The sequence below is a fragment of the Myripristis murdjan genome, chromosome 17 (assembly GCF_902150065.1).
Source record: "Myripristis murdjan chromosome 17, fMyrMur1.1, whole genome shotgun sequence".
NCBI classification, from domain to species: domain Eukaryota; kingdom Metazoa; phylum Chordata; class Actinopteri; order Holocentriformes; family Holocentridae; genus Myripristis; species Myripristis murdjan.
The window spans coordinates 4,934,179-4,959,455 of NC_043996.1; the positions used below are offsets into that span (position 1 = coordinate 4,934,179).

Below are 25,277 nucleotides of genomic sequence, written 5' to 3' on the forward strand. Positions count from 1 at the left end.
GCATCTGTTTAAAAGCTATGAGCTTACACAAATGGGGAACTCTGGCTCACCCTCTAAAAAAAAAAAAAAGAAAGAAAGAAAGAAAAAAAGAAGAAGAAAAGGAAGAAGCCCTTGTGGGACTCAAACAGGTGGCAGGGCTGAGTTTGTTTCATCCCACAGTGGTAGTGAAACTCCTCATTAGGGCTCAGGTGCAGAGATTGAACTTTGACACCTAACAGGTCTTTTTGCTCCTTTCAGATTCTGCAAAGGGTTTTCTTCTCTCTCTTTTTTTGAAGTGTGGAGATAAAGATCACTGAGATTAGTGCAGCCTGAGTTTGGGAGCTGCCAGTCAAGGTCTGAGGGAGAAAAGGGGGGTAGTGGGGTACCGTCGATGATCATATCTGATGTGGAGGATCAAAGGAGAGGGGCTTCAGCCCTGAGGGACACTGTTGCCTCTTGTTGCCCCTCACCTCAGTCTTCACTTCTCCTGTCAGGTGTGTATGTGGAAGAGAGAGGAGAGAGAGAGAGGAAGAAGGAGAGAAAGACAGAGAGAGAGCAGAGAGGAGGAAAGTAGAATGAGGAGAGAGGCAAACAGAGGAAACAAAGAGAGAGATGCAGGCATGCAAGCTGCTTGTAATTGCTTTTAGAGAGGAAACATAAATGGACAAAGAGGTGATATATATATAATAAATACAATACATAATCAGCTACAATGTTCAAACATTTTATATTACCGTGTGCTCTGATCTTAACAAGTCATTTCGCCTCATACTGAATCTTAAAAATCTCAAAACAAGTGCAAAAATCTGCCATTGAGATAAGATAATCCCAATTAGTTCCAATGTTAATCAGTTTTTCTTGAATCAAAAGGCATTTTTTCTTGATCCTGGTCGGCCTGATCAGCCTCATTCTGCATCGTTTCAACACATTTACACAGAAAAGATTTAAACACTGATTGTGATTGTGATGACTTCTAAAGAAGGAGATTTTTACAGAGGAGGTGTTGCTCAAACGCCATTCTTCATGTGTCCATTTACGTGAGTGGCATGCCATCGTGCACACACCTTAATGATTGCACACTGTACACATACTTAGAAGGCCACATAGTCCTGCCAAGGGTAGGATTGTGTGGGTAGGATTTCCTGCGTAGTCTTGACTGTCTCACATCAAGACTCAACACGGTCCTGTGAGTTACTGTAGATGTGCACTGGGCAGCTGGATTGTTTGGCTGTTTTTTTTTTTTTTTTTTTTACAGTAGTTAGAATTACAGTAGCAACTGCAGGGCTAAGCTATTCATATCCTGTCTCTTCACTGTGAGTAACATCCCTGGAGGATACTCGCTAGAACAATAGGTAGAGTATGAAGTTGAAAGGAAGCACTTCTCATTGTTCCAGTGACATTTACCACAGGAATAGCCAACCCAGTCACCAGGATAAAATGCTGCCATTTTACGTTTCAGCAAACCAGCAAACGTATGGAAATGTCGGTGTTTCTGAATCAAAAATACGTTGTATTTGAACATTTAGACCCATTTAGACCCCGTCCTGGTTAAGGTCATGGTTTACATTACAAAACATTAGCTGATGTTCACTAATGATAGCAAGTGAATGTAAACGGGTAAACATGACCTAAAAACAATCAGCTCTTGCCAGACGCACAGCTCAAACCTCATTGCAGAGCTTTAAAGCGCTACATTTCAGCATACGCTTGGTTTGCTGAAACACAAAACCCTGACATCTTTTCTTGGGGCTAGGAATAGCTGCTTAACTTTCTCGGCTGTTGACATGTTTACAGGGAAACATACTGTTTTGCAGATCTCCTTTCCTGTTAACATCCTCGGAGCCACAGTCTTTGAATCAGAGCTGCAGTTTATCACTCTCGTAACGTATGATCTCCTGTGGGCATGAGAGAAAATTGCCCCTCTGTGTCGATGGTGAGATAGAGATCACAGCACTACAACCCCGGCTTTAGTGTGCTGACAGATGGCAGCTGAGCCTTTTCAGGCACTTGTGAGTGCTGAGAGCCAAGAAGTCAATTAACCTGGGTTGAAAAGGTTATTTTAAGAGGCCTTTTTTCACCCATCAGTCAATCAGGTGTCATTCTGCCTTCCAAACTGTTTATTTACAGGTCATTTCCCCACAATACAGCACATATACATTGCGTTTTACATTCTCTGCACCCTTCTCTCTGCTTTTTCATTGCATGTTGCTGTGAACAATATGCGAAAAAACCTGCATTTTCAGTTCTGGTTATTTCTGCAAAAGTGATGAGTAACTTGGGACTCGTGAAACCAAGTCAAAAGCCGCTGGATCGTTTCAAAAGAGCACTGGTGTCGATCTAAAAGGGCTCATTTGTGTGAAGTCAACATTTTATTTAAAGATATTTAATTCTCTCCCAACACAGCTGCATATTTTTTTCTGATTCTAGACTTACTAGATTGCTTACACGGAAGTATTTGAGCAGCCACATGCCTGCGTATTTTCCATTGTGAAATGTTCACTATTACAATACGCTCTAGGTCATAAATTAATCACAATAGGTATGGAGACAGTAATCTTTTTAATTGCTTTGAGTGGGCCGGGATTGCGTCTCACTGTCTGCACACCTCATACCATACACACCTCATGCACACTTTGTAATTGCTACGCACTTCCCAGTTAACCGGTGCGCAGAGGAGTGGGTGAACCACGCCTCCTAATAAACAGCAGTTGCTACATCGGCTGATTAACAGAGAGGCTGCTTTTGCTGAGACCAAAGAAAGAGGGAGCACTCATCTCTTGATCGGTTAGCCATTAATAAACACCTCAACATATTGTTGTTGCAACACATTTTCACACAGCATCTAACATAGACTGCCACATCTTAGCAATAATGTATAGGGGAGAGTGGGGTAAATAGTGCCAATTGTTACTTAAAGTGCCTTTAAAGCAAGGGGATTACAGTAATGCCTCCAACTAAAATATGCACATATAGTTGTGTACCTGTGTGAACTGTTTTCAGAGTTTTCTATAATTGTTCAAACACAGCAATCAAAAAACCTTGATCATAGAAATTTTACTTTGGAGGGCAAAAAAATGTTTTTTGAACTGAAATGTTCTTACCTCTCAAGCCATGTGTCTCCCTTCTTTGCAGGATGAGTGAAATGGATGCCTCTTCAAAAATATGTGGTCACATGACCAACTTCTTCTATGGTTTTCTAGATAACAGGGGTGGCACTACTTGCCCCTTGGCACAAATTACCCCACTCTCCCCTAATGTCCTTACATAGACTGACATTTGTGTTTCAAAATGGTGATGGAGCAAGGCATTTTTTTTATTTTATTTATTTTTTTATTTATTTATTTTTTTTTTGTGATGCTCAAATTATTAAAAGCATGAGATTTTCTTATTTTGTATTAGTCTGATAATATGGCCTGCTAAAGCTCCATAATAGATTGGAGCACTGAGCAATCCCTTCTGATATGATGTTAGATTGGTAAAAATGGTGAATTTATTTGGAGGAACAGGACAAAATCAGCTGCTGTACAATCAAGCCAACCGTTTGTGTTTGTTGAGCCCATCAGAGGTTTACACATGAAGAGTCAATCAAATAACAAGAGAAAACCGAGTGTTTGACTCTGAAGAAGCTGTCTGATGTCAGATTTTTTGCCGTTTTCTCCACCCATCTGTGACAATAAAAAAACATCTCAATGACAAAGTAGATATTTCAGTTTCCCTTTCAACTTTGTGCTTTATGCAGAGGCACACGCAGTAAGCTAACCCACCCTACCTCCACCCTTAAATGGGGGTCTTTAAAACCTCTCCGGAGAGACCCCATCATTGCACCGCTGAAAATAAATACCCATCAAATAAGCTATTTCTGGTCTGAGCCTCTTCATGTGGTTGATTTTCTATTTTTGCCTCACCCCCGAAATTGAACTGAATGATATTGTATATCCTTATGTTGCACCCTGACCATACTCCCTTTGCAAATTATATGAGGGGAATCATCTGCAGATAGCATGAATCACTGGAGGTTATCATAACCAGCACAAAGTCAACGAGTTGCGCTGAATGCCTCTTCAACCCCCTGTCCCGAGGATGTTGTCCCAAAGGTTTATTTTTACTCAGCTGTGAATGGTTATGGCAGCAAACCACCGTATGGCTGCAAGATTGAGTGGTCTTGGTGGAAAATGGGGACGGAAATTATAGAGGGAGAGAGCTGGTGTCACACAGGCCTCTCATTCCCCCTCTGCTGTTGGAGCTGATTGAGTAAATAGACAAGGTTTCTCCATGATTGGGAAATAGTAACTTCTTAGGATTATGACGAGCATCTTTGATACCACCTGCCCTCATTAGTGGAGCTTGTATCCTAAAGGGTTTGATTTGTTAAGCTTGCTCTTTCTCGGCCGCACGCCACTTCACAGTCACATTCAGTTCAACGCGGTCTCGCACAATTTTCTGAGGCGAGCACAAACTCTGAAACGCAGATTGCGTGTTGTTTACATGAATAATGTGAAGATTACATTGCCCCGCCACAAAATAATTATGTGACAATGGCACAAATTAGACATTGCTTATGTGCTCATCATGGAAAAAAAGGTTAGTAAAACAACTTGTGTTGAGTAGAAGGTTAAGTCTGGCCAACAAAACAACTTTGGTCGAGGCTGCAGGGACGGTTGGAGTTATATTTAGGCAAATGAAACTCTGGTTCGGAGAAGACCGCGAAAACAGTTTAGTTAAAGGTGCAAGTAGGGGCTGTTTAGATGCAACTGCCAAAAAATAAGCACATCATTTCATCAGTGAGTCAGGCAGTCAGTGAGAACAATACAAACTAAAACCATCAAACTGACTGATCCTCAGTCCCGTCAACGAAGCCCAAAGCAGTCGATCGTAGCTCTTGGACATACATGTGTCTCCACAGACGTGGATGAAGTTTCTCTAAATGTTGAGGTCTTCTCAGAGGTTTATGCCGCTGCCTTTAAAAAATAAGTCATGGTGCATGGGGTCCCTGCAGCACAGACATGGAGACTAGAACAAAATCAAATCAAAATCTACCACACGCCTCCTCTGGATACCTGTGTGTGATACCTGGATACCTGAAGCTGGGTCGATAGAGTTGGACACCAAGCCTATCCGCCATGAAATCACTGCCTGTTCCATGTTACATTATTTGTAATTTAAGACATTGTGCTCAATTCATAAAATTTCATGAGGGAACTGGCCAGCACCTTTCCCTACCTTTCCCTGTCATGTCAATCTCTAACAGTTGCCGAAGTAATTGCATGATTTAAAGTTGTTAAGTCTACTGCTGGGAACCATACCCTTTTATGTCCAACATGTCGTACATGGCTTGTAAGTCTTGGATAGTTTGGTTGTGGCACGGGACAAGCTGTACTTTCTGTGTGTGTTTACGTTGCTGCTGTCTATCCAAAGCCCTATTCAAAGAACTAGCATAAACAGCCGTCCAAACAGATTCAGGATGAAACATAAGGTCGGATCCAAAACCGCGCGCTGCAGTGAGTTAGACTGTCCTCAAACGCGAACCCATTGATTGTAACGCGATTTCTCTTTGAATTCACCCATTGTCACCCATCAATCTAACACAGAAGTGGAGCTGCTGTAAGGGGACAATGAAGTCCCACTGTGAACCGTTTGGAGAGTGACACTGATGTCAAACACATGTTTCCCCCCGCAGCCCAACAGAAATAGACAAGCCTATTTAGAGGAACGGTTTGCATGCAGGCTCCAAGGACTGATGTTTGCAATCTGGGAGCCACAGTGGGTTTTTACATGATCAGTAATTCAAAAAGTGGTCGGCCAAAGAATTCATCTTGTGCCTCTTTGTTTTGCTGTTGCCATGCACTTGTGCTAAAATATCATTTGGTGCAGCGAGACAGCATTAAGACAGCAGAAAGTATGTCGGACGCTGTCCAAGGCCTATCAAATGTCCAGAGCAGCGAGCGAAGGAAAACACAAATATTTTCAGTAGCAGGGAGAAAAACCAAAAGGCGCTCTGGTGGACAATCAAAATGAGTTAGGAGGTTTCTGATGAGCACGCTGATGTGTATTTCAGCTGCTACAAACCGGATAATCTCCAGATGTAAATTCAGTAGACTTATGAATGGTAAAAAATAGTCATTTATAGGACGGCTAATAGAGGTTTGCCCTGTCTGGCACTGCTATAGATCTGCAATTGTCATTACCCAGAGTGCAAGGTGTCTCCGTGCTCCCAGTGCACTTGTCTTTATAGGGATATGGAACAAGAACTGAAGAGTCCTGAAAGCTCTTCCATCCTCGACTCTTTGAACTCTTTACATCTAACAGCCAGGTGTCCTGCGCTCTCTCAAAGAAGACAGACAAGGATTTTCCCCTCTATTGTGTTACAAGAAAAGACTTCTCAATTTCTACGCCGCCTGAAGCAACGTTTATTTTGACGGTTTTGTTCAGGAGCAGCAAAAGAGTGAAAGACGTCCTTTTGTTTGTCATAAAACGGATATATCGTGCTTAGCGGCATGGGAATGCATAAAGTGCCTCTTCTCTTTTTATACGTTTGATAAAAGACAACATGGGGTTTTACAAGTCGACTTCCTTTTCATACACAGCTATTTGTTTAGGGGGGGTCTTTGCTCACTTGTCAAGATGAGCACCATATTTTATTCGAGGTTGCCTCAGGTTGTACAAAACAAGCGCAGCAGATATGGCATTTTCACATAATCCTCCATCATTGCAGGGCATGTTGTGGCGCTGTAAATCCACAGCACGGAGGAAAGACAAACACGCAAATACAGAAAAGTAAAGCTACCGGGGGCACATGTGGAAGTCCCTCTCGCTTGTCTCGACTCTTTGGTGGGATAAGAGCACAAGGAGGATACATTTACTAACTGTCAAATCAAACAAAGCTCTTTTCTTTGTTATTTTGGACACCGTGACAGTATCCAGGGTGGTTTTCCAGGAATGTAGGCACAGTCTTCTTTTCAGAACTGCCACTTTGGTTTCTTGGGATATAAAAGGTAACAAAAAAAAAAAAAAAATCTGTGAAGTCAGCTTTCCATTTATTGTGAGTCTCTGCTTCTAGCTTTGGAAAACAGTTCATGTTCATAATACTGATTGAATAGAATGACTGTGTTGGATTTTCCCTTTACGTTGCCAAGGCAGCCAGGATGAAATATGCATAGGTAAGTGATGTAAGTCTGCATGAACCCATCTGTGAGCTCTCTAGCAACTAGTCCACAGCAATGTGGTCTACAGTGTGTTATGCAATGGACAGTGTTGTACGTGTTCTACTGTACTTCCTGCGCTTTCAGACTTTGAACTCCTCAGCTGAGTTGGTTTCCAAGGCAAACGCATAACAAAACATCAGTTGCATTGGGACTTTTTAGTGGGAAGTAAATATAGCAACTGTGCCAAATGTTTACCCGGCGGTGCACTTTGACCCAGTGACACTGCACGCTAAAGGCCTGATGTGATGGCTCCTCTGCACTGTCTGAATGACCGGCTGTCACGTACTCCACTGTGCCACCTCAGCACATTGTCTAATTGTCAGCGTCAGTGTGTGGGCTGCACGGAGCAGAGGATTACAACAGCCTCTCAAGGCCGGCTAAGTTGAACACTCAGCTATATGTTCTCTGAATCAATATTGTTCTAATGTCTACACGCTGGAGAATGGAAACTTTTCCTCCGCTTGAGGAATACCCTGCCGTAAAGCCAGCACTGGCCACACACCGAGCCGTAGCCTGCCAGTGTTTTTCTACCGGTGTAACAACTATTTCAGGTTTCCGGTGGGGGGGCGGCTGTATCTCACATTCCGTGCTTTCACCTATAGTGAAATACCTGTTCTCCGGTTACTGTCCTAACGTGACTCATCAACTATTTGTCTTTCACAAGTGAGGGTGAAAGGCTTCTCAGAGGTAGGTTGCGGGGCATTCGGCATGCCTGCGTGGGGAACGACCCGGCTGACGTCACAGCGGGAGCAGAGTTCTTATGTGGCACGCGAGGATTCCCCTCGGTTGCTAGGCGCCGGGTGGATATAAACACGGGGTTCCTCATGACACACCTGTGTGCGAGGCTGCCACGCTGTCAGACCTCGCTATCTGTTGCTTCATCGCGCTGTTGAGTAACCATAGTTATTTTCCACGGACAATAAACTGCAGTCAGGTATCTTCCAGAAAATCAGCGACAATGGTGTGACATTGGCATGGCAACCAAATACCACCTCTGAGGGACAACAAAGCATCTACTCCACTCTGTTTTACTCTAATGCCGGGTGGTCTTGTGATCCTGTGAGTTTCACTGACAGCTCTTGTGCACGCAAATGATTACATTTAGGACCAGATCCAAAAAGTCTAATGAGTAAATGGTTTTGATGACAAAATTAGTGTGCTCAATTTATTGCTACAATTTAAAAGATAAGCATACTTATATATCAGCTGATCTATAAATGACCTTTTCATCATTCTTTGAAATGATCACATAATGGATATCAAAGACCAAGTCAAAACATTCTTTTGATATAAATTAAGTCTTTAGTCTTGACTTGAGAAATGTGATAGTAACTCTCCACAGTTCATTTTGTGTATGAAAGAGAGAGCGAGAGAGAGAGAGAGAGCATATATTTGTTTTAAATATTTGTGAACATAAGAGAGGATACTCACAGCGAGCCGTAGGCTGCAACCAGACCTTCTGTAAGCAATCTCACAACATGAAATATATGACAGGGCCCTCCTCTGGTTGCTCAGAAGTTGAATTTGCTTCATGAATGTGACCCTCTCATCATGTGCCAAATACTATATTCACATCCTCTGCCAAGTATCACAGAGGCTGCTCCCCAGTGAGGGAGAGCTCAAGTTGACCAGTAAGTGTGTGCTACCAGCGTTGGTGCTGTGGGCATTTTATAACGTGCGCTCAGAGGTGTCTGTGACTGAGTTTGGATGGAGTTGTACTTGCCCCTGTGTGAAAAGGCAACCCAAGGGAAAAGTCTCTTATGAAGCAAGTGTATTGTAGAGCCTGGTCCAAAATCAGTGGCTCTCCCAGGCCCAGACAGCTGAGGAGATCAGTGCAGACAAGACAGATCTAATCTTGTCTGAGTGAGTGAGTGCTGTTCCCACAGCCTCATACCTGTCATATTCAGATCACCAGAGGATACGGCTGCTCTGCTGACAGACTCACACAAGTATTCACAGGGAGACACCGCACTCTGACACACTTCCATGGACAGCCGCTCAGACAACACAAATCTGCAAAGTCAGCCATTCGAACATTTCCAAAGAGTTTCTGTCCATCATTTTGCGCACTTGCAAACTGATTTGATCATTGCATTGCTTGTTTCAGGAAAATATAAGGAAAATGCAGCGTGAAATGGAATTGGTGCATTTTGGTCATTGTAGGAAGAAAAAAAAAATGAGGTGGTGGTGATGGAGGGTATATTCTAAGAAAAAAGCTCAGAATTTCTGAGCTTTTTTTGATATTCTCTGAGATTAAAGTGGTAAATTTATGAGAAAAAGATCACAAATTCATGAGAAAAAAACTGTGAAAACTAGTTTGTCTCCTCTGGGATTCAGTCAGAATGAAATCCTGGTGGTTGGAGCCCCGAATCACAATCTTCTCCTCAGCATCTGGACTTTGAAGAGACGTTGCTGTGACTTGGGCCGATTCAGAAGAAAACAATATGTTATTCAGGGCTAAAATCAGCAGGATTTCCTTCTTGCTAAATCCCATTGTAAAGTAGAATCTGATGAGGTCATCAGCTGCAGGTTTTTTTTTTCTCATAAAATTTGTGAGTTTATAATCACAGAATTTTCAAGTTTTTTCTTGTAAATTTACCAGTCGGATCTCGAAAATTCAGAGTTTTTTTTTTTTTCTTGGAATATCATCCTCCTTCCCCCAGCTTCATATTTTTTTTCTTCCTACAATGGCCCTAATACGCCATCGTACAAAAGTAGAGTGACTAGAGAAGAGAAAAGTGAATGACAGCTGCAAATAGTCTCGTCACTTGAATAACTTGCATGGACTTGACAATAGCCATCTTGAACTTTTGAAACCTGAACAACAAGGCATTCCTTTTCGGTAAAAGTGAATCATATTCTGTTCCCAGACAATACACACCTGCATCGACAAAACAGGTGTTCTCATGAATTACTTGGGGACAGACTCTTTGTTAAAAAATTTAAAAAAATACATCTCAATGCAGTGCCAATAGATAGAATCAAACGGGCACATGTTATCGCACTGTCTGGCATTTCAAGTCACGGTGACATGGACATGCTATTTTCAGCACCTGCTTTTACTGAGTCATAAGAAAGTGTGTCACAATCCCCTCACCAGGACAAACTTAAAGAATGACCTAACGCGGGACCGCGGCCGTTGGGCCCGACATGAACAATAGCTGGTCTGTTTGGGTCCAATCCTACAGCGCTCTCTAGAATATGTGTGACCGTTGACCACAGTTTGAGTCACATCCTTCCCAGCTCCCCTGCATGTTTACGGAGTGCTGGCGCCAAATACCCTATGATATCACTGGCCTCGCATATTAAGAGTGGCACTGTTGAAAAGACCTCCAGGACCGGGTGGAAAGAACCATCCAGGGATAGCTACAACCGCAGGCGTGATATACAGGAAACCCCCCCCCCCATCCTGCAAACCCTCTCTCTGCACAGCTTTCCCCTCCGTTCAGCATTCCACGCCGTCTTGTGGGACAGGTGCTTGGCGATGACGCGATGGCGGCTCTACTCCGCGTGAGTGGCACGCTCAAATGACATCAGATATAAAATGACACGAGGAGCCCATTAAACAATTTTCTCTAAATAGATATTTAATGGTTTAAAACAGTGTGGTTACACAGGGGAGGGGAAACAGGTGGCGGGTTGGAAAGAGGGATTTTTCATCTGGCATTCTGTTTGCTGTGCAGGTTTAACTGAGCATACTAAACATTTTTGGCAAGCCGAATGTCAAGCAGTCCAAGCAACTGAAATAAAAAAAAAAGCGTAATGGCCAAACACGGAGGAATTACACTGGCTTTCATTGGGGGCTACAGATTATACACGGGCTGATATCAAAGAGGTGGTAATACAAAAGAGAACGTTGGCTTTAATTTACAAGAGAGCTAATTAACACGTCTTTCATTAACATACCACAAATATATACAGATAATCGACAAATAAGAAATATGACAAAAGAAAACACTGTTTCATATAAAAAATAAATCATACTCTAAGATTGATGAGTGACTGTGTTACTGACCGATGTGGAAGTGATTACAGTAACTGGTGAAATGACAGCTGTAACACCTGCTTTCAAACAGTTTGACCCATTAGGACAGTTGCACAGTGCACTGTGTGCGACGTGGAACTGTATAGTTTGGATGTAAACATGACTACACTATTCTTCCGCTCATATTAGGAGCCAAAACTGCAGTAGATCATCATTTGTTGAAACCTCACTCAACCCAAGGTTTCATGTCATATGTGCATTGATTGGAAATGAGCAGAACTTGAAGAAATACAAAAAATAAGAAAAAAAAAAAACAAAAAAAAAAAACAAAAGTAGATACTGACAGTGGTCCTCTGGTCACGTGACTGACACCTGCCATTGAAAGCACATTAGTGAGTGGACTCCGCCCTCTGTGGTTTCCACCTGCCTGCTGCAGGCTGAGGCCCCGCCTACTGGGTCCGGAGCTGGTAATCTGAAGAGGAAATGGACAAGACTTAATCAAATGGACGAAGAAAAGAAGCGAATCAGAGAGAAATCAACGGGAGGCAGCTGATGCTTTCCACCCATTGAATGGTACACAAAGGAAATGAGATGAGGATGTTTGGCAATTAGTGGCAACATTAGCAAAAGACCAACATGTGCAACCTTGGTAATCTCAGCATGAAGATCAGGGAAGCTTGACAGAAAAAAAAGTTTACTTTCTCACATTTCACAGGACGTTGCCACACTGCCTCTTGTTCTTGTAGTGTATCCCTTTTTCATAGAACTACCCCAGTTCAAGTTTAGTTCCCACCACATTGCACCGCATTGCCCAACTGTTGCCCAACACTGGCACAAGTGACAGTGAACTCTTAACCTACCACCGTTTTGGGTGATGTAGCGCACCCACGGCAGGGCCTGGTACCCGCTCTTCTCGATGATCTTCAGGTAGCGCACCTGTCAAGGTAAACCACAAAAAGTCAGTGAAAAAAAAAAGATAAATCCCATCATTAAATCATTTGCTAATGATTGGTAAGAAATAATTTGTAAACTCAAATTACAAAAATATTTGCTGTGGACTATTTATTTGCAAATCTGAGCTACTGCAAAGAATAACAGAGGAATGTGGGATGCTAATCAATATCTAGTGAACATCCACACTGAATAACTAATTTAGAACATATACAAGTTACAGGCATCACAGAGTTACAATTAAATGTTGTTTAACACCTTTTAAAGACAATTTAACACAACTTAAGGCTGATTTTTTTTTTTTTTCCACAAATGGCCTTTTCTTATTCAAACATATCTTGCAGGTAAGTATAAAGGTAAGCACTATATATATGTTCCAGTGAACAGGTCAGTTTTGGGTAGGAGTCTAAGAATCTCTGTAACTAAACACTTCTAGAAAATATAGTACCTGTACTAAGCTTGCACAGCAAGGTGGCACTGTAATAAATATCAGCATTACCTTTTTTGTACAAAAACCTAAGACAGTAAGTATGGCATTGAGTATCAAGTGAGTTGGATTCATCTACAGGTTAAGTGTTACACGTACATTAACTGTAAAGGCAGTTTAGGTTCAGCAGTGCACTTCAGTTTTATAACATCAGAAATGTTGACTGATGCAGCAGAACTCTTTTTAACACAAAAAACAGACGGATAAATGAAATGGTGAAATTAAGACCTTGTAAGTTCAAATGTGAGACGTTTTAACAACATTTAAGGGCTACTATTTACTTTTTTAAGGATCTGTAGATGGGAATAAAACACATAGCCGCGCGAGTTAATTATAACACATACACAAGTTAAACGGCACGTGAAGGTCTCCTGCTCTGTGCAATGCAACTGCAGCTATCAAGTGCAGATGAACGCAGCACTAAGCCGGCGGTGAGCTGTGAGCTGTAGTAAGAGTAGTGTTGTTGATGAGGAAGTAGTATGAGTCACAGTGAGAAGAGGGAAGCAGCTCACAGAACACCATGCCTCTGCCTTCAAGGGACACACTGTTAATTTACATAAGTGTACTCTTTTAAAGCCAGAGAGAGAGAGAAAAAAAAAAACATGCATGTCAGCATAATTGAGATACAACTTTCACAAGCCATTAACTGATATTTCACCAGAGTGGTGTTACCACACAGCAGAAATTCAAGAAAACACTCCAAAAATACGTCCTCACACTGCTGGACAGGATTCCACCTCCATTTTCTCATTGGTGAGGATTTAATAGTTTGCATCTGATACTTTTTTTTTTTTTGCAAACTTCTTGGAACTGTAACACACTGTTTGTGAGAGTGTCAGTTTCTCACGATTATCTGTTAATAAAACCTAAAAAAAAATACTAGGAAATTCATGTTGATTAATTCTATCACACAAATCAATTGACTTCAGTGTGGTGGGTCGTTTCATCTTGTGGCAGCAATAAATGATCTAGAATAAGTATCTGTCATTTGTTGTACAAATTGCTGTGCACTTCAGAAATAATAACAGGCGTGTGTTATGCTTCTGTGCGCTTCAACAGTAATAACAGACATCTCTTTCATGCAAGTGAAGTTGAAAGAGCTGGAGAGAAACTGCGAGGAAGCTCAACGCACATTTAGAAGCAAAGACACAGGAACGCGAGCGCACATCCACGCCATCCTTTTCATTTTGCAAAAATGCAGAACCGTGTTCGCAGTAAGCGGAGGACGGGAGCGCGGCCATTTTAAGGTCGGCGCTGACTCCTCGGCCGTTGTCTCCACGGTGCCCGTTTCCCAGCTGGAGCGGGACAGACGGGACAGGAATTTGCGGCTCGAGCGGGCAGCCGGCCTCTGGTGAGGCCTCGCTGCGGCCGCCTTGTTATTACCTTCCACTACACGGTGAGGTCACAGCGAGAGAGCGCCGTGGCCACCAGACACATGACGACAAACACATAGACGCGGGATCACCGAGTCTGCCGGCGCAGCACTTCTCCTGGAAGCCGGCGGCCAAACATGCAGTCGGCCTGACCGTGGGTCTGTAGTCAGCAAAACAGCATCAAAAGACGACCTCCGCAAAATATCATTATGGCTTGTAAGTTGAGAAGGGAAAATGAGGACGTGAGTTGTACTAGCCTGCTAAGTACAGACTACATGTGTGGTCTGGCTTTATCAGGGTTTTGGTAGAGGCTATAGGCCCAAAGAGCATCTGCCGACTCATTTAGGCCCCCCCAAAAATCACCTAAGGGAAGAGAATATTAAACTTGTGAATTGCAGCTTTCCTCTTATCGCCACACGGACGAGCTTCAGCACTGCCACTTCTAGTTAAACGTCCAAGAGGCAGTTGCTTGCATCACACGTGCTTCATATGTGCGCACCCCTACATTTAGTGGTGGAGTTAAGAGGAACTTTCTCATGCTTTGATATTTGCATGCGTCTAATTAAACTTCGCAGCCTCTTCTCACACGTAGAAAGTGGTGTTGCTGGCCGCATTAGTGGCTGGGACCCTGTCTGCCGTTGCCCTGTAATAAAGGAAAAAAGGCCACTGGCGTTCTGGCAGGGGTTCGATGGGAATATGCCTCGCTGTGGCTGTCGCCTGTGAGACCGCAAGTGCACTCAAAGGTTGCAGCGACACATCGAGAGAAGTGTTTGTGAGCTTCTGGGCACCAAATAATGGACATTCACCAATTGAGGGCACTAGCTTTTTTTTTTTATTTTACAGACAGCTGGGAAAATTTACTTCCTATCTTTTTCTTCCATCCTATGTCAATATAACCCATATGTCCTCTTTCTTTTAATTATTCACCAATGAAAGCAACTAATCCTCTAAAATCCGTTTCCATCATTTTTGCAATAACGTGATGTCAATCCCTTTTAGATATTAAGTATTTTAGCTTTTAAGATATTTGTTGACAGGCTTTATTCCACCAACATGCAAAGTGATTCAACACCTGCTTCTGTCCATGGACCATGACGTAATGCTCTTGGTCTCCTATGAGCATCTGTTCGTTTAAGGATTGGCAAACATTTGAAGGAAGGAAGGAAAAAGGAGATGATTTCTTTCAGCTGGCCAATTACCTTGGAAAATGACAAACATTCTTATACGGCCAAAACCGCCCCAATTACAAATATCATATATTTCAATTAAGTTTGGGTTTGTGCTTCATGTTTCCGAGTGGGCTGCATAATGTCCATGCAACTCAATAATGTTTATTGACGATCATAGGAAATCTGGAGTTGCTGGAAAATGTGATCTCCGAGTGGAAGTCATACAGAAACTGGTAATATAAGTTATGAAATTAATGTTGGTGGATTAGCAGCAGCAGCAAGCTCGGCTTCCCGCTTGTGAGAAATGAAAAAACTTTAAGCTGTTTTAAAGTTTGTTGATAAAAGTTTCTTGGTATCTTTAAAGCGATGTTTTACTTTGGAGGATTAATTAACCTAACCAACAAATTTAGCTTCACCACTTCCTTAATTTCATCTAACACGTTTACAAACAAGGAATACTACAGCCCTGTGTCATATTATTTCATTATGCGTCTTGGAAACTAAGTAATTACAAATAAGCAAGTAATCTTGCTTATTTGTAATTACTGTTATTGAAAGTTAGAGGGGAAAACATTCATAAATGCCAGTGGTGAGAGATAAAACCCCTGGGAGGCTGACTACACCTGCAGAGGTGTGAATGCTGAAAGGCAAATTGCACGACCAGAGTGAAAAACTGCTTTGGGGTTATGCACACATGGTTTGCAGCAAAGCTAAGTTTAGGTTAGAAGACAAATACTGATAACTGGCAGCGAGTGGCGGCACTGGCCAGAGCAGCAGCACTGAACCTCTTCCTCTCTGCCAGTCCTGTTGGTGGAGCCATCATTACAAACACCTGCTGTGTGACCACGCTCTGCTCAAAGCCACAGAACTTTATTTGCAATTCAGGTCAAGACCCCAAGGTTTCCAAGGAAACCAAATATGTCATGCTGAATCAATAAACGGGGAAATGTGTATGAACCTATGCACACAACTAGATTTCTTAAATTTGATGCAACAGCGCAGTCTTAAAAATGGTATCTTAGGTTGAAATATTTCTCTGAATATAAACTAATAAGCTATTACGGGTATCGTGAGGCACTGGAATGAGTAAATACAGAATATGCGTGTGATACTGTCATACAGTATGGAAAGCATGTCTCTAGCTGACAGGGAATGGGGTTAAATCAATAGGCTCAGCAGCAGCTTTAAGTTGGAGCTGGTAAACTGTCTGTATCAACCTACTGCCAGCCAGCTGAAGAGCACTTCCTGAAACTTGACTGCATCTGGCAGAGGCATCACGTAATGTTGTAAAACATGTGGTTTAAAAGACACACTGATTTAGATCATACTAACAGAAGCATGCAAAAACAACAACAACAACAAAAAAAAACTACATCTGTTTAAAAACACCACTTACTTTAAGGAAACAAATTGATGAGATAAACTAGTTTTGCAGGTTGTCACTGTTTGCTTACATGAGAAAAAAAAGTCATGGGGAAATGGCACTGTTATTGTGGTGCTGCACGGTGCTGCACATGTAATCACACGACGAGTGTGAGGGACGATCACAGGACAAGAGTTACTATCACTGTCATAAAAGTGGGGAGAGAGAGCCAAGTCCAAGATGTTGAGCAGGTTTTGTTCAACAGCAGGAATTCTCTCTACCTAAAAAAAAAAAAAAAAAAAAAACTCAACAGTTCTGTTTTTGTTTTCCCCAAGTAGGGTCTCCCACACCGCTACCATGCTGCCCCCTCTGGCCAAATCTAGAGCACCGTCACTGAAGGGGAGGCAGGACAGATGATCAACAGTGTTACCATGACTTCTAAATTCAGGATGACAGGAAAACAACTAAGAACCACACATTATTTGGACTATATAATTTTGCAAACAACTTTGAAGATTTGCATGCATGGGAATGCGACTTCAATCAAACAGTATGTGCAAATAAATTGGAGCATTTGTTTGAACCTGCTCCGATTGCTACCAGATGGGTCGCATTTGCCACAAAGGACAGAATATTTTGACTACTTGAAAGTCATCGTAGTAATCTTTTCTGCGATCAACAACTTGTTTTTATGAGAACACTGTAACATTTGTCATTCGAGTGTATACAGTGTCCCCATGAACAATCAAGTTCCATCCTATTTTATCTCCCTGTGTTGCTACAAGTAGGTTTAAACAAACCATCTAAAGGATTACTTTCAAATATATTTCGACACGTTTCTGTTGTGTATGTGTGTGAGGCAGACCTGGATGCCTGATGTGGTGAAGTATGGGATCTCAAACTTGACACTGATCGGTGGCTTCCCCTCCTTGTCCTCGGCCTCTACACTGGGCAGGCCAAAGTGTGCGCGCATCAAATACTCCTTTCCACCCTGTCGAGAGTCACAGCACAAATACATGTTACACAAAACTAAAAATCCATTAAGAAAAAGTGTTACACTCATAAGAAGTGACAACAAGACAGTCTTGAGTTTTTGACTTTAACAATGGCCCAAGGCTTCAAAGAGAAAAACTAGCATTTACTGCTTTCACATACACCTTAACAATTGGGTTATACGCCCTCGTGTGGCATTATAAGATTTCACAAGTACCATGTAAATGAGAAAGCCAGTCTCCATAATTGGGGTAAGGCAGCTCAATTACTGTGCCATGTAAATCCATACACCAATTTCTGAGTGGCTTTAAGGGGAGAGAGTTGATAAGGAAGCTGACACAACTGAAGCACAATAAATACATACTGTACAATGCCCAAGAGAGTAAAAACTACTTGATCTTTATGATTGAGGAAGAATGCTTAATAATGGTATGGCAATGTTAACCTCTGATGAAAACAAAGGCCGGCTAAAGGTCAACTGCAGCAACTGAGTAATCGAGTTTTGAGTTATCGTGGCGCACATATACGCGTTACCCAGTTTCCTGCAATAACCGGGTAACTGTCAGTACTCTGATTTTTTTGTACGCATGCAAACATACTGAATTCTAAAGTGAAAGACAAATGCACAAACCATTTTTCCCCACAATGTGGCAAGTGACTGGTGAAGAACATGAGCAAACTACAACTCAAAAAGCTTAAGGTATTACTTAAAAAGCCAAACTTAGACTTTGCAGCTGTCTGTAACCATAGGCCCGATATTCATGAGTCATGATTTCTGCTCACAGGGAAGGACTTGATTGACCAGACGATCTCGCTGTTCTCTGGCACCCACTTCACGCTGCCCACTGTGGTCTTGAATTTGGGTGAGTCAGCGTCCGTTGGCACAGGAATGTGGATCTCTACATTGTTGGCAGTGGAACGCCTTTTGAACTGACTCTTAGCCTAAGACAAGAAACAAGCAGGTCGAGTTTAACAAGAGCTCACGCTAAAGCTTTATGTTCAGCGAGACTTGTGTTACGTAATTAAGATCATTTCAAAATAACTCTCGGTGCTGGTATCAATCTCTAAAGTTGGGGTTTGTCACATAAGACAGAAAGATACACACCCTAAAAGTTAACACAATCACAGGAAACTCTTTGAAAATCAACTCAGATTTGGCAGGGGCTGACATTTTACCTGGACCTGTTATGAACTATAGGTAACACAAACCATTTGGTGCTCTGACCAACTTAAAAGAAAATTCTATACAAACTCAATGATTATAACAATGATGACATCTTTAAAAAAAACATCTGCTCTACAAGCCAAAGGGGTGACCAACCTTGATCATGTACTCGATTCGACTGTGGGAGTGCTTCTCAATGACAGACTCGATCCAGATCAAGGGCTTCACCTGAAACATAAGCAGCAGACTTACAGTTTTTTTAATCCACAAATGGCTCAGTTTTCAGGCAGCATTTTTTTAAGTTCAGCAGACATTCCAGTTAAGATTAGATACGACATAGTCACCCCCTAGTGGATGACATATATTACTGCAATTAACAAAACCTGTGGGAGATCTGGGTAGACAGCTGTGCCTCCACTACAGTTGTAAAGGCTGGTGGGGCCAGTGAACAACCCTGCACCCTGCCTAAGACTTTTTTTTTTTTTTTTTTTTTTTTTTTTTGTGTTTAATAGAAATTTTCTAGGAGTTGAATGGCCAGGAAGAAATCTAGGAGAAACTTTTGCATTGAGGATTGCTCTTGCTATTTAATTTTACACATCAATGATGAGATCTAAGGTGGCAAAGAGAAACACCGGTTGGAGAGGTCAATGACCCATGATTGATTTTGAGATGATTTATTCACTGTAAACAAATTTTTACTAGTGTTTGGTGGTTGGCACATGCAAATTTCAGACTGGCTCTGCACCAGGGCATCGCACTGTAAACCACCAAGTACTCACATGAGTGTTGAGACGGTAAGACATGAGCTCAAACTCTCCATCAGGAGGAATGAAAGAGATGGTGCGGTCGTTCTCAAAGCGAGACAGACGGACACACTGGTGGAACTTGACGTCCTCCAGCTCTACTGATTTACTCTTCCCTCCTGCAGAGCACAACAGGTCAGAAAAATTCAGGATGACGGGAATACAAGAGGAATGCATCTGTATTGTGTTACTGGTATAAATCACGCTGGGGTCCAAAAGTGCTTATAAATAATCTCTAGGGCTTTTTCAGTGTGCAACGGACACCAGATTCAATACAGCTGACGCTTGAACGTCTGTGTGAAAGTCATTTTTGTATAATTTTCTATGAATGACAACTTATTTCTAACCCAATCATCCTTTTAACATTGCCATATAAGAAGACATTGTAAACAGTTTTATCCAGGTTGGATATTCATGTAAGAGAACTCACGTCCAGTGTTTTCAAACAGAACCTTGTCATTAAGACCCAGTCGCAACTCAGGCATCCCAGACAGGAAGACTCGCATCTTAATGGAGCCAACGATCTCACTACGAAGGACATTACCATTGGCACTAACCTGAAAAATAAAGAGAGTTAGCAGGCTAAAGGTTAGTAATAGTGACAGGGATAGTGACAGGGAGAGAGAGCAAGAGTAATATATGAGCAGAATGTAAAAGACAGTGTCAGCTACTCAGTGACAGAATTTGTCCACATTGCAAGACCAGCGAGCTTCACACCCTCACTGGGGGGGGGTGACGCATGCAGGGAGGAAGTTTACAAACTCTGGCAGGCATTCTTCGAGCAACACAGGGCTTCTAAAATGAGCAGTTCCTACCAGGAGGTTGACTGACTCGATGACGTCCAGGAAGACCTCGTTCTTCCTGTACTTGATGCCCTCTGACCTCCAGGAGACGGCGTTGGTGACTGTGGCAGGGGGGCGTGGGGCGCCGGTGTCCAGCTTGTGTCCCTCCTGGGTGATGTATCTGGGAGGCAAAATGTAAACAAATGTGAGAGGCAGAATCAGGCAAAAAGGGAAAGGATCTGTCTGGGACGGCGGGTTTCCAAGAAGCATCAAAGGGGGCTGGAGACGCTCATGACTTCTGAGAGAGTTCTGTCTGACCTATAGTTACACTTGGAGAACAGTAGGGGAAATCCAGAGCTGGGTTGCTACATGTCCGCTTTCAACAGTCATGCAAGCACAACTTAAATGATGAGAGACTGAGTCAGGGATGAACAATGTGATTCACAGTTTTACTGGAAATATATATGGATCATAAAGTTTTTTACTATGACTTTAACTATTTACTACTATTTTTACTGAAAAAAATACCTATGATAATGATTTCTTTTTAAGTGCCTTGTACCACATAAATATCTTTTCTTAGGTCTGGAGAATACAATTTGTAGGCCAGGACATCTTTGTAGCACCACATAATACTTCATTTGTGATGGTATTACGTCACACAATTTACATTGTGCTTTACATTGTGATTCTAATAATATCTTGATATTAATTGTTCAGCCCTAAACTGAGCCCTCTTTGACAGCTATAACAGGACAACACACTGGCAACATAGCAATACTAACAAACTTAATCACAGAATCTAGTTTAGCAGTTGCTTGGCAAACAACACATATTCAAAGTCTGTGGTCAGTCTAAGAGCTATTTAAATGCACAAACTATATTGGTAAGTAGAGACTACACAAAATGCCATCATAATTATAGACCACTCTAATGAATACCATGGCTATGGTCATAGATGATACTCACTCTTGCAGAATCTTGCTGTCAGTGGTTTGAGGGTAGCCAAAGTCCATCAGCTCATCCATCAACTCATATATGATGACAAAGTTATCTCGAATGCTCTCTTCCTCCAGTTCTTTAAAATACTCTGAGAAAACCTGAAGAGCACAAAAATAATTTCATAAATCTGCCCGTCCACCATCAATTAAATACATGGCTGTGGTACTATTATTAATAAGGACATGAACTGATAAGCAAGGAATCATACCTGGACAATTTTGTACAAGAAGGAGAAAACCAGAGAGACGCTTGCATTTTTCTTGGATGTTGCAACCACTGAGGTGATGTGTGTTAAGAATCTTGGCTAAAAGAGCAGATGATGTCTAAGCAGCACAGACAAAAAACAGTAACATCAAGTTGCTTCCATGCACAGATGATTAAGGATACAGTAGAGGTTGTTATGCTTGATCCACATAAAGCGGACTCCTCCGTGGGCCAGGATTGGAGAGAGCGTCCCCTCCTCCTCTTTGTCCATCAGAAGGGTCATGAAGTGCTCAATCTCCGACATGTCCACATCTCCGCGGTAGTTGCGGCACACCAGCACCTGAGAGGGGCGTCAGGTATTGCTGAATAGCTAGCAAATATCTGCTACATGGTGTTGGCAACAGCTGCAGTTATCCTCAGGACCAGTTACATAACATAATAGTGATAAGCCCACTGCAAATATTTTTGTCGAGCCCCTCCCCGCATGAATGCACATACATTTTGACCCTCTCCACTCCATCTGTCATACACAAATAGTCACCAGTGGTCAGCAGCACAGACAGCAGTCCTCTGATATCTAAATCAAACAAACTTCACTCAAACAGACTACAGCGTTTACACCAACAACGCTCACACTGGCTGACAGTGTCAACAAACACATACCTATTGTGTGCAACCACAGGTATTCTATGCAGACTAAATGATATCTATACAGTAGAGCATGCGGATCTGTATTTGTAGTGTGGGTGATTGACAGTTTATTATAAATGTAATAGTAACTGTTCTACCACTTGGAGTCCCATCTATGGGATATGGAGACTGATAGACTGATGGGCCCTTTTAAACCTTGGGGCTACATAGTGCTTGGGACTATCAGCAATATGGACAGGTATCAACACAGATTAAAAAAAAAAACAAACTATATTTAACTTTATCTATAATTAACTATATTTTCAAAAAGTACTATGTTCTGTCTCTTTTAAAGACCTATCTTTATATAATTTCCATCACTTCCATCAGTATGATCCCTTTCCCTTTGCCACAATGTGTTTCATGCTACAAGGCACAGAATTCCATTGAAAAATCTTGCACTTTATGCTGATTTGCTTACTGGCTTATCTCGCTCAGCTTGTAGAATATGGCAGAATAGGTGTATAAATCTACTCATGAATCCGTCATGGAGCCACTAAACCAAGAAGCAGCGATTTCGATTACACTCCCCTCATTTTAACAAGTCCAGCTATTTCTTCCACCAAAACCTAACAGTGGTGGGCGGTAGCGAGCACCTTGCACCAGTTCTGTAAATGACAAGATTTAAAAAAAAAAAAAAAAAAAAACATGAACTTGATGAATTACTTTTGCGGTAAACTTACCGGGAGAATCTAAAAATGAGCAAAAGGCTGCATGTAAAGTTTTATGAGGTAATTGCCAAACCATGTCATAATCTGCATTACTTTGAATGAGTCTTGGCTTGCGCAGCTTTCCATACAAGAGAAGGGTATTTCATGGCTAACTTGCTAAAAAAAAAAAAAAAAAGTGCACAACAGCCTAATCCCATGTCAATCTGATTTAACCCAATCTAAAAAGGTGGAAAAGCTGCATTCTGCAAATAAAAGATGGATTTGCCCTCCTCTCCGAGAGAAAACAGCTGACCACCTGTTAGTGACTCTACCATATTTATCTAGTGCATGCTGGCTAGTTTATGCAGTTTACCGTGACATGAAACTGGCATTATTTGGCTGTACTGTCTGAAATTACAAGTCAAAACTCTGCCAGCCAGTCCATGAAAGGCACGGTTAACCAGCCTGCGACAGGCCGAGCCACATCATGAGCTGTCAGTACGAATGTAATAGGCAGCCTGCTAGCTAACGTTAGCATAGCAGCCTAGCGCCTGTCCCGTTATCTTACCTTTCCTTTTAAATCCAACACGTACACAGCACTAGCAGACATCTTGACCTAACGGAGCGAGCTTAATTAAAGCTCGCTTTTTAGACTTTACTAATGATAGCTGGTTACGGTTATTGGCTAAAATCGAGTAACACACTTTCAGTCAGCATCTCTGACAATACTGAAATGAAAGGAGACCCTTCCCTTTTTTTAGTTACAACACCTAGCCACCTAACTAGCGCCCCCTGTGGACTGGGAGGAGTTAGAACTCCATAGAGGGATATAACATTCAAGTTATTGTAGCTTGGTGGTGTGCACACTTATCCATATGACCACTTCTTAGTCTTAATCCAGGATTGCTGGTGTGTGTGTGTGTGTGTGTGTGTGTGTGTGTGTGTGTGTGTGTGTGTGTGTGTGTGTGTGTGTGTGTGTGTGTGTGTGTGTGTGTGTGTGTGTGTGTTTGCGTTCGTGCCTGCATAAGCGAATGCATGCGTGCTTTCGTTCTCGCTTTGTTAAGTAGGGCAAGAATTCCCTCTTGCTTCCCAGATTATGTGAGGCTTGAAAAAAGTAATCTCAGGAATATGTGATTGTCAACACTAGGGGGAGTATGTGAATAGAAGATCTTAGCGCAGGATTTGTAGCTCTAAGCCATATTACTGTTGATCCTCTCCATGCTGCTGCTCTAAGACTATGTTATGTGGGAAATTGTAAACTAATTCAAAAAATACAAATAAATCAATGGATTTTGAAGAGACATCTATGATAAGGGTACTGACTATCTGTTTGAAGAAAGACAATATGTGACTTTGAAGCAGAAAAGGGTGGTTGTCTTGCACAGACAAAGCATTTGACAGAGATGAACATGGAATATCATCTCAAATTTGAATCAGCTTTGAAGTTCAGGTGCATACAAGGATTGAAAACATTACCCCCTGCTACAGGCAGTAACCCAAATATTTCCCCCCCAATCAGTTTACAGCCAGCATGCGCTCAGAACCGCCATGCAGACTTGTGTAGGTGTTTCAGATGCCATTCTTAGTCTGAAATAACAAATGGGATTGACGTCAATTGTTTATTTCTGGCTGGTCCATGCATTATTCCTACTGCTGGCTCACGCTCTCTTACCCTTTATACTGTATACCTTCTGCAAAGGCAGGCAGAAGGAAAGCTGGAGGGAGTGAGCTGTGGATAAAACCAGATCTAGGTCACCTATATCCTCTATTACACAAATAAAAACGCATATTGTGTATTATGACATAAATATTTTCCCGAATTCAGTGTGTTGCAGATTATTCTGTATGCACATCACAGGTGACATGGATAAAGGAACAATGCAAAGGATTTATGAGAAAGGAATGAGAGTGCACAACAGCATTTTTACAAGAGATGGTATATTTTTCCACTTACATATGGCCTGAGAGTGTAATACAGGCTTCACAGTTAGCACCAGGTACTGATGAGGTAATGTTGACACTGTATGGTAGAAAACTGAGAAGACTTGAATTAGGTGGTATGGGCAAAATCAGATATGACAATATCTTTGACTAAACACCTTGATATTGATAATGTGAAGAGGTTTGTAATGAACAGTCATTAGTAATGTGGAAACAGGTTGGGGCAGATCATGGAGCACCTAGGACAGTCTAATAAGCTCAGAAAATTGCATCTCTTTACTGTAATGCAGCCTTTAAAACTAGGAGAACTTACCACATCAATGATATCTAGCCTGTGTGTGTATGTGTGTATGTGTGTGTGTGTGTTTGCATGTGTGCAAAGAGTATGTGAAAAAAGACAGCTTTTGCCAAGTGGACATTCATTCCAAGGGTCAGCTCTCAGCGCGCGCTGCAGACTGCGAGAACAGCTTCACTCAGCTCTGGGCTTTGGACCAAATCCAGTGGAAAACTGCTTGACACTAATTTTACACTTGCAGCG

The 25,277-nt window shown here is 42.0% G+C and overlaps 1 protein-coding gene across 1 annotated transcript; it reads right to left on the bottom strand.

Annotated features, from left to right (window-relative positions):
• Positions 1 to 10,745: 10,745 nt before the first annotated feature.
• Positions 10,746 to 23,562, bottom strand: ap1m1 (adaptor related protein complex 1 subunit mu 1). Its single transcript, XM_030074651.1, has 12 exons — positions 23,367 to 23,562; positions 21,642 to 21,798; positions 21,463 to 21,530; positions 21,222 to 21,352; positions 20,286 to 20,433; positions 19,901 to 20,027; positions 19,447 to 19,589; positions 18,824 to 18,895; positions 18,286 to 18,444; positions 17,375 to 17,500; positions 12,027 to 12,102; positions 10,746 to 11,638 (listed from the first exon to the last, which is right to left on the bottom strand). The coding sequence occupies exons 1-12, from the start codon at positions 23,406 to 23,408 to the stop codon at positions 11,616 to 11,618; spliced, it is 1,272 nt and encodes a 423-aa protein (XP_029930511.1). The 5' UTR covers positions 23,409 to 23,562; the 3' UTR covers positions 10,746 to 11,615.
• Positions 23,563 to 25,277: the final 1,715 nt, after the last annotated feature.